The 9,845-nt window shown below is 49.7% G+C and overlaps 1 protein-coding gene across 1 annotated transcript; it reads right to left on the bottom strand.

Annotated features, from left to right (window-relative positions):
* Positions 1–5,952: 5,952 nt before the first annotated feature.
* On the bottom strand, positions 5,953–8,296 carry GPR84 (G protein-coupled receptor 84). Its single transcript, XM_017678586.3, has 2 exons — positions 7,839–8,296; positions 5,953–7,372 (listed from the first exon to the last, which is right to left on the bottom strand). The coding sequence occupies exon 2, from the start codon at positions 7,362–7,364 to the stop codon at positions 6,168–6,170; it is 1,197 nt and encodes a 398-aa protein (XP_017534075.1). The 5' UTR covers positions 7,365–7,372; positions 7,839–8,296; the 3' UTR covers positions 5,953–6,167.
* Positions 8,297–9,845: the final 1,549 nt, after the last annotated feature.

The following is a 9,845-nucleotide window of genomic DNA, read 5'->3' as shown; positions in this document are numbered from 1 at the left end:
TGCTCCTGTCCATCTTCTCCCACTCCTTGTATGTCTCCCTCCTCCACACTGACCCCTCCCCCAGTCTCTGACCCACCCCTGCTTTTGCCTGGGGCCCAGGTTGGAGAGGAGACAAAGACAGGATTTATCACCAGGGTAGAGAAGCAGCCAGAGACCAGGGCTGAGGGCAGTGGCTGACCTCCCTGTGATGGGAGGGAGTGCTCGGCCAGATGCTCAGGGGCTAGAAACCTGGGTTCCAACGGCCCCTGCTCACAACTCCCACCATTTCCATTCCAACCTTGCTCTCTCCATGTCCCTGAAAACTTAAGAAACAGAGAGACGATGGCCTCAAGGTGATTTTAGGCCTTGAAGGAAAAACCTGGGAGGAGGGAAGAGAGGAGGTTGATATCCGAGAGTTTCTTTTATGGATACTGAGGGGGATTTGGAAACCAGGGAGCAATCAGGCACCAATTGTTTCCAGTGTTAAGGTTTAACACTGCAATAGATGACATGGAGAGGGCCCTGATTGCCAATAGAGAGGGAGATAAAGGTGATTATGGGTCCCAAAGATGAGAATACAGCCCCATCTGAAAGTAAACAAAGGGCTACTAGCTGCAGCCCCTCTGAGGCCTTCTTCCCTGAGATCCCCAACTACCTCCTGAGAGGTATGAGCCCCTGGCCCCTGCCTTTACAGTAAATAGACTGTTGGCCTGAAATTGTCTCTGCTCAGCAGGCAGGGTGTGTGCTCAAGAAGAGGGAATGTATGATCCAGGAGTTTCCGAGAAGCTGATCATATATCTTTCAGTGGACGGCTCCTACAGCTTCCCTAGCTGCCCTTGGAGGCCCACTAACCCCTCCGGCAGCTCACTCAATGTGTCAGAGGCCTCCACAAATCCAACTTTGAAGCTCTTGGACCCCTTTTGGCCCCTGGCATCCAAATCCTGCTTCCTGCCGTCACCCTACCAACCCTGGAGAAGGCCGCTAGAGTTACCTCCCAAGTGAGAAGAGGTGGAGGGAAGAGAAACTGAGGCAACTGTGAGCTTCCAGCCTACCAGTCTCTCACGACAATCCCCCAACTCATTCCCACCTGGGCTGTGCTGGGGAGACTTTCTTGTAGTTGAAACTCTTTCATAAGTTGAAGCAATTCCCTCAATTCCTTATGAAAAGCCCCAGATCAGACATTTTAGTGGGGAGGGGTTTGGGAGGAGAGATTGGTGGAGGACAAAAGAATTGGGAGTGGGGAGTGCAGGGTAGGGAAGAAACAGGAAGAGGGAGAAGAGAGCATCTCAGTTTTCCTCACTCTCCCTTCCCCCAGTTGAGAAGGCAGATTTACAGCCTTGGTTTGGGGAGGGGGGCGGTAAGCATACGGAAGACAGATCTGCAGTTCTGCCCTCTGAGTGTCTGGGTACTTAGCTTTAACTCCCCCATTAGCATCAATCCCCATCTTGCTGCCCATCCGTCTTCTGACATCAGCTCCTTCCCCTTTCTGTAGCCCAGGCTTTCTGACCCTAAGGAGCTCTTAAAGGGCCAGTCTAGGCCCTTCTTTTCCTCCCTTCTCCCACTCCAGGCAGCACAGTCTGGTGTGCATATGTGTGTGTGGGCATGCACATGCACTGTGGCCATCCTTGCTAAGGCCACAGTAGAGGGAGGGTGTGGTGTGTAGGGAAGGGAGCAACTCTTCTCCAGCTTTCTCTGTTCTCTTCGGACCCCATCTTTGTTTACTACCGACCCAAGCCCAGAGCAAGCCCTTTGACTGAGCTGGGGGGGTCACAGACACATGGTACCTGGAGCTGAGGGCTGGAGAAGGCATATGGTTCCACAGGTCAGATCTCTTTCTTATTTTCTGAGGCCAGGGCAAGGTGTATCAAGAACTACTGGCTGTTTCTAAATTTCAGCGAGCAGAAGGTGGGGGATAGGTTAGGGGCTGAGACTCCCAGGAGATACCCTGAGCCCCACATTCCTAGAGCCTCCTTTCCCAGGCACCCAGGCTGTGGTCTCTGAGGGGTGGGGAATTTCAAATCTTCCTCTCCCTATGAGGGAGGTGACAAGGCAGAAAAATCTGCCTCTGAATTTCCTGGCTCATCTCCCCTATTCCTCAGCAACTGGGCTTAATGGGGGTGTGTGGCGGAGGGGGACTGGCTTCTCCCCATTTCTTTCCATCTTCTGCAGAAGTGCTGTAACTGCACTCCAGGGGCTATAAGAACACCAGGATGCTTGGAAAGTTCCTCCCCCATCTGCCTTCAATCCTTTCTGCTGCAAAGATCTGCAGTCCTCTGAGGGGCTTTCCAGGATAGTCAACCCCCCTTCCTGATACCTGAAACTCATTCCCCACCTCCCTAGTGCTCCCTTTTCTGGCTCAGGATGAGAGGAAATTGGTGGGTGGGGGCTTTGGGAAAGTGGCCACGCTAAAAATAGGAGCTTCAAGAACCCACCCTCCATGGCCCCTTATTTATCACCTTCCAAACCTCACTCTCAAAGAAGCATAAATATTCCTAATTCCTGAAGGCCAGCCCTGAACTCATAAATTTAACTGGGGAGGTGGGCAAGGGGGAGGAGTGGGGTGTAGGGAGAGGGGAGCCTACTACAGCCTTGAGGAAGTAGAACACCTCTTGGGGGAGACGCCCCCAAGCGGACGCCTATGGGTCTTCATCGAGAGGAAGAATAGGAGTTGTTTCTCTCAATCGTTCCTCTGAGGATTCGCCTTTTCTCACTACACCTCCCCAAACACAAAACTAAAAACCAACGTTAGCTATGTCTTCTCCGTTAGGTCACCATCCTCCCTCTAATTACCTTTCGGTTTTCCTTTCCCGCTCTTCTCTCATCCCTCTATTGCGCCTTTCTCTGACTGCTCCTCTAAATCTCTCCCCTTTTAGAGCCATTGCGTGAAGAGGAAATTTCCGTCTCTTACTCAGTCTGGATAGTACGATTTGAAAAAGAAAAGTCTCTTAGTTCCAGAATAACCCTGCTTCAGCTCAGTGGCTCCTTCAAATGCGCCGTTTCACAAAAGTCTCCCTTTTTCTCCTCAGCCCCGCCCCCCGAGTTTTTCTTTTCTCCTCAGCCTTCCTTTTTTTTTGTCTCCCCTTTTGCCCGCAACCCCCGCCCGTTTCCCTTTCGCTCGTCAGTTCAGAAACCTCTCCTCCTCTTCAATCCTCTCTTGTCTCCCTGCTCTACCCGACACCCCTCAGATTCCTCTGCTCGTCTTTACCCCTCCAGACCCCGGCGTCTGTTTCAGTTCCTACCACCGCTACGCCCCACTTCCCCCTCCCTATGGGTATAAAAGAAGGGAGGAGGCGGCTTGAGAGACAGGTAGAGGGAGTGCGGCTCCTTTAAGGCAGGGAGAGAAAGAGGAGAAAAAGCTGGGGAGAGGGAGGTGGAAGCGGCGGCGAGGGGAGGGGCATCCTCTCACCCCAGCTGCGCCTCCTTACCAGCAGCCACTGAGCCATAAATCAGGGCCGTGGAGGTTTGGCCAATAGCAGGGTGACTCGTAAATCGGCCTGTCAAGCTTAGCCAGTAAGAGGGGACGTTAAATCAAGTCCTGTCAGTGCTTGGCCAATGAAAGACCCTGGGCTGACCATAAATCTGCCTGTAAGAGACAGCGAAAGAGAGAGAGAGTGCAAGCGAGCGAGAGCGGCTTGGGCGGGGGACTGGGGAGGAGACGCGGGAGGGGGAGAAGCCGGGGAAGAACGAGTTTAGGAGAAAAAAGGCGATAACAGAGGTACTAGAAATGAAGACAGCCTCCAGCAGAGACGGACAGATGGAGAGAGACAAAGAGAAGCCGTGAGAGAGAGCTTCAGAAAGTCAGCGATAGAGCTCGGCTCGGGCGGGAGACTGACAGAGATAGAGACAAAGACAGACACTGACACACTCATGAGGACCCCCAAATGCACATACACACTTTCCCGAGACACACGTGAGCTCCGCACTATGAGGTACCTCGTGCGTGGATACACGCGCGCCATGCACACCCACAGGAGAGAGCCTGAGAATCTTACTTTTCTTCCACCTCTCAGCCCAGTTCAGATTGAAATTAGGGGCAAGGGTGGGTGTGTGGGCCGTGGAGGGTGAGAGAGGAGGAGGTTCCTTTCCTGCTAAGATCTGTCCTCTGGACTCAGACTCCAGGGTTTCCTCCTGTGTCCCCTGAGTCATTTTTTTTCCAGCCATTGGGAAGTCCTTCCTGAGATCTAACCTCAATCTTTACTGCTGCTCCTTTCTGCTTGCCAAAGCTTTTAAATGTCTTTCAAGGATTATGAAAAGTGAACTCTATTAGAACGCTTCAGAGAATTGTCAACTTCCTTAGAAGGTCTGAGGAGGAAGGAGTTTTAGGGATCATCTGGTCAATTGATCCTAGTTTTAGAAAAGCAACTGTCCTGTAGTGGTTAGACATATGGGCTGAAGTCAGACTCTCTGCCCTCAAATCACGGTCACACTACTTACCTTTTAGCTTTGGAAAACTGTTTAACCTATTTGCACTTCAACTTTCTCATGTGTAAGAAAGATTACAATAGCTATCTCATGGTAAATTTTGTGAGGATTACATGAAATAATATATTTACAGCATTTAGGACAGCCCTAGACACAAGGAAGAATGTACCTGGCCCCGATCTTTGTACAAATGATATAACCTGGCCAAGAATGGTCTGGGGTACTGCTCAAGTTCACAGAGCTAATGATCAGAGAGCCTTGACTGGACCCCTGGTCTGTATATTCCCAGGCTGATGTTTTTTATTGGTCTTGCTGCTCTTTATTGGTCTGGCTGTTCACCTGGCTGGCCCCATGCCTCAGTTGCCTGAACTTGACTCAGTTTAGGCTGCTGCAATTTTATGGAAGGAGGACACTCAGAAGCACATGTTCCAGATTAGGAGGCAGGATTTCTGGGTCCTGAAAATATGTTGAACGTGAAGATATTGATCTGTCCAACCCGAACTAGGATTCTTTCTGCCCTTTTTTGTCTAATCTCTCTGATCTTCACTATGTTCTCGTAAACCATGGACTTGGGAGGAGGGAGAGGACAGCTTGCAGACAGAGCAGCGTTACTGTAAACATGTCTCACATTCCATCCTCAGTACCAGCACAGTGTCCATCCTGCTCCCCCCACCTCAACCAAGTAGAAAATAAGTATCCCATGAATAATACATGTCTACTTCTTCACTTTTCTTCCTAAGCTTTGGTGAAAAGGGAGAGATGCAGACCCCTGGATCTCCACCCCTGCTCGCTGGCAGGGAAGGGGGTGGTCTCCGGACTCCCAGCCCCTTTGACACCTTCTGTCCTCAACAAGAAAGCCAGAAAGGAAACACAGAGAACCAGCGTCACCTGGTGGCCACAGGTACTTTATCCTGTGTATACAAGCACATGGATGATAGGCTCTTCGTCATGCTGGAAGAGGGGAATGGTATGATCTCCCCTCAGCCTGGCCCCTTAACCCTCTTAACTAGAATCTCTGTTTTGTTCTCATAAGCCTGGATGACAAGAGCAAATCTGGAGGAAGTGAAGGACCAGGACCTAGGTATGTTACCTCTGACCAGTGTGACTCTTTGAGGGCAGCCGGAACCCCTGTCTACCATTGCCTCAGTTAAGCTCAGTTCAGTTTACGCAGAGTAAGGAGTCCTCCTTGGCAATTCTCTTAAGATAGGGCAAGGGCCAGGGAGCTGGCTGGCTCACTGGAGTGGTTATCAAAGCTGGATTACAAAACGTATTTGAGCTGAATAAATCTGTTTGTGGGAATGGAAGATCCTGGCAGAAGTAGTCAGGGGCAGGGGACATTTCTGGGAAGTTCAACCAAAAAAAAGAGGTTGCTCCTCTTAAACCAACTCAAATGTTTTATAGCTGGAAGCCCCCCAGCAGAAGGCTATGTCCCTGGTAGACTGCTTCCTCTTGCCACTGTTCTGACCTAGGTCTCCCAGAACCTTCAACTATTATGTTCCAGCTGTACATCAACTCTGGCCTATTTCCTTCTTCAATGACCATAGCTGAGCCTTAAAGGGATAGAATTCATTTATTAATAATTAATAATGTACCTTGGGCAGCCTAGGGCTGAAACATTGATCAGGGATAGAGAGGTCTTGTTTGAGGGTGGAGGAAGGTTGTCTGTGAAAATACCCACAAGTCTTTCTCTCATCTACTTCCATACCAGCTGGTTACTTTAGTTCTGGAAGGGACAGTCCTGGATTCTGGTGTCTGGGAACATAGTTCTAGTGGAGCCTACGGAAACTCTGGGGTCCTCGTTTTAGGAGGGAGCCATAGGCTTGGCGGAACTGGCGGTTCATGGCTGCATAGAGCACAGGATTGATGCAACCATTGAGCCAGGTGAAGTTGGCAGCAAGCATGTGGACAACCCGGGGAGCCTGGACCTTGGCATCCAGTATATTGAGCAGCAAGAAGGGGATGTAGCTCAGAGCAAAGCAAAGGAACACAGCAAAACACATCCGAGTCACCTTCCTAAACTCTGATGGAGACTCCTGAGCGCTTTGGCCTGCTTTAGTTGCCCTGGTTCTGGCAGGTGCTTCTGGAAGGTGTTTCTCTGTCATCTGCTTAGCTACCTTATTGCTGTGCTGGTCCCTCACTTCTGATGAGTCCCTTTCCGGGGTCTGCGTGGTAGCAGTACTGACTGGCTCAGATGAAATCCCCTCGCTGGTCTCTCCTGATGCCAACCTGCTGCTGTCCAGCTCCTGGAAATGACCAGGTATGGACTCATTTGTCCCAGCCACGTGGTTGGAGTGGATGCTTGCTTGGTGCAGCTTGTACTGATCCAGTGCCCGTGCTGCTCGCTTCACCTGGCGGTGGATTAGGCAATAGAAGATGCTGACACTGCTGAGCCCAAGCACAAAGTAGATGCCCATGAGGATGGTGGTGTAGGGCCGGCCTTGGATTCGGTCAAAGCTGCAGGTGCAGACTATGGGCACCAAGATATAGATAGGCCAGAGAGGGGCGAAGCTGGCCACAGCCAGCACCCATGTACCCACCAGTGCCAGCACTATTCCTCTGGCACTGAAAACTTGAGGAAAGAGCTTGGGATGAGCAATGAGGAGGTAGCGTCCCAGGGCGATAAGACAGAGAGTGAGGATGGAGACAGAGTTGGATGCAAAGAGGAGGAGCCCAAAGACCCTGCAGAAAGTAGCACCAGTGCGCCAGTATAGGTGGAGGTAGGTGTCCACAGAGAAGGGCTGGAGAAGGGTGCAGTATAGCAGATCGGCCACTGTGAGGTTGGCAATGAGTAGGTTGAAGCGGGTACGGAGCTTGGGCTGGATGGCCAAGGCCAGCAGGGTGAGCACATTGCCTATGGTGCCTGTCACAGCCACCACCACCCCCCAGCTAACTGCAACGTAACGATAGCCCAGCACAGACTCATGGTAGCAGGAGAAGTTGGTGTTGAGGTTGGTGTTCCACATGATGGAAGCTGAAAAGGGAGAAGTAGAAGAAGAACAGGGAGTCAGAAACCTGGCCTGGAACTTAGACCTGAACAGCTCTGGGCCTCAGACACCTGAACTGCTCTGGGAGCTCACCAGACTCCCAAACCATTCCAAGCCTCTTTATCACAAGATCCCCAACATTCTCCTTAGGCTCTTTTAGTCCTTTCCCATTCTCAAAGATTTCCCAAATGCTTATCTAAGTATCTCCTAGTCTCTGTCCACACCAGACTCCAGGCCTCCTCAGTATCCATCCAGATACTCTCAGCAACCTCAGTGCCCCGCAATCCTTCCAATTCCTTCCATCCCCTAAGGTCACCCAGGATTCTCCTCTCTGTATGCAGGATGCCCCTGTAGTCCCTTCTGCACCTCTCCATTATGCACATATACAAACCTGTTTTAACCACCTGGGAGAAGAGGAGACAGAGAAAGTACATCTACCACAAAAGTACTCACCCAAGTCTCCCAGCCTTCAATTCTCCCTCCAGTGGAAAAAGTCCAACCCACTGAAAGAGTAGTTCTTTCTGATGGGCAGTCAGGCTTCAAGTAGGAGGTATCCTGCTTTGGGTCTCTTTTTATACTAGACTAAGAGAATAAGAAATTCTCCAGTTGCCCAACTTTAGCCACTTCCTCCCTTGTCCTCGCCACCAGTCCTACTCATTTTTGTTTTGGCCAGTACAATCTGGGCTTCTCTGTTGAAATTTCCCTGCTAGTTACACCAAACCTGCCTCACACCTTCCTTTCTCTTTTCTGAGACCCAAGCTCTGTTTCCTTCCCTTCTTTGCATGGTGGGTCATGATAAAATCATTGCCAAGAAGTGTTGGGACATGGAAACGGATCATCAGAATATCTGGGCCACTTTTTAGGGGGCCAAAGGACAAGACCAAGTTCCAGGAGCAACTCTAGGCACCCAAGAAGCCTTGGGTTATTGCCTTCCTTCTTGGTGGGACTCAGAGATGGTTCAAGTCAGAGGGTCCCATGTAATACCCTAGCACATCTGAGGAAAGAGTCAGATGAAGATAGGTGAGAAATGAAGCAGCTAGGATTTTGGCTTCCCTCCCCACAGGGTGCAGGCCCCTGGGCAATCATTCATTCATCTGTTCACTTGACATATATGTGCTGAGTGCCTACTATGCTTCAGATCCTGAACTGGATACTGGGGGTACAAGAAGGTAGATACATAGGCTTGTGCACAGTCTAGCAGAGAACACAGATATGTAAGTATATAAATGCTTAATTGGTTCTCTAAAGCCGGGGTTCAGCAAACTTTGGCCTCTGGGCCAAATCTAGACCACCTCTCTTTTTGTATGGGCCAGGAGCCAACAATGTTTTTTCCCTTTTTAAATGGTTACATTTTAAATGATTACATTTTTAATAAAGTGTTTCCTGACCCTTAAAGTATTTCAAAGACTTAAGAGAAAAGGAGCTAACTGCTAAGGAGGAGGTAAGGAAAGAGTTCACAGAGAGATACCTGAGCTGAGTTTTGAATGATCAATAGGGCTTTGTTGGGGAGATAAGAGGAAAGACATTCTAGGCAAAGGGAACAGGATGCATAGAATCAGAGGTTTTGGTAGAGGTAAACAAGAATGTGAGGTAGGGAGCAACAGAGAAGATTCTGGAGGGGTGAGCCATGATAAAGGAAGGCCTTGTGTATCATGCTAGGGAGCTGGGGTTTTATCCTGAAGTCCATGAGAAATTTGCACTCAGGTAGCTGTGGGTAGGAGTGAAAGACAGAAGTAGGAGTAGGCCAGAATTGAGAGAGAATTGTTAAAGCGGCACTTGTTCACATAAGAAATTGACAGGGCCTGAGTTAGAACCAGGGCTGGCTTCATGGGCATGCCACCTGGGTTATCACACAGGGCCCCACACTTAGAAGGGTCTGGTGCTTGGTTTAATGCTCTGTAGTCACTGTCCTGAAATCCTTTTTGAACAAGTGGCTCTGCTTTTTCATTTTGCATCGGAACCCATAAATTATGTAGCTAGTCCTGCTTAGGGCAGTGGTTGTGGGAATAGAGAACAGTGGATGATCAGAATCACTAAGGAGTCAAATAGGACTTATTTAGTGATTCATTGGAAGAGGTGTTAGGAAGGGGGAAGACTAGGATAACACTCAGTTTTCCTGGTGGATTATGGTGCTCTGAATTGGTATGATAGAGAATGTGGGATGAGCACATTTCCTTAGGAAAAGGGGTAAATGATGAATTCAGTATTAAAGCAGGTTTGAGGTATCTCTGGGGCATATTAGCATCCCAAACCCTTTATTCCTAGTTTCTTCCAGCCCCCTATCTTTCCTGTCACATGTGACCTAGCCTGTGCTTTTCTCTACCCACTCTCCTCTAGGGCCACTCTTGCCCCTCAGATTTCTGGATCTCCAGTCTCTGTCTTTTTTGTTTTTTAGTTAGACAGACCTGGAAAAAACAAAAAACAACCTCCAACTCCTTATTGAGTTCCATTTCTGAATCC

The sequence above is a fragment of the Manis javanica genome, chromosome 10 (genome assembly GCF_040802235.1).
Source record: "Manis javanica isolate MJ-LG chromosome 10, MJ_LKY, whole genome shotgun sequence".
NCBI classification, from domain to species: Eukaryota; Metazoa; Chordata; class Mammalia; order Pholidota; family Manidae; genus Manis; species Manis javanica.
Note: the sequence above shows the minus strand (reverse complement) of the source record. Positions and strands in the feature narration are given on the sequence as shown.

Coding starts and splice junctions, on each gene's coding strand:
- GPR84 (XM_017678586.3), bottom strand. CDS start 7,364: ATGTGGAACACCAACCTCAACACCAACTTCTCCTGCTACCATGAGTCT.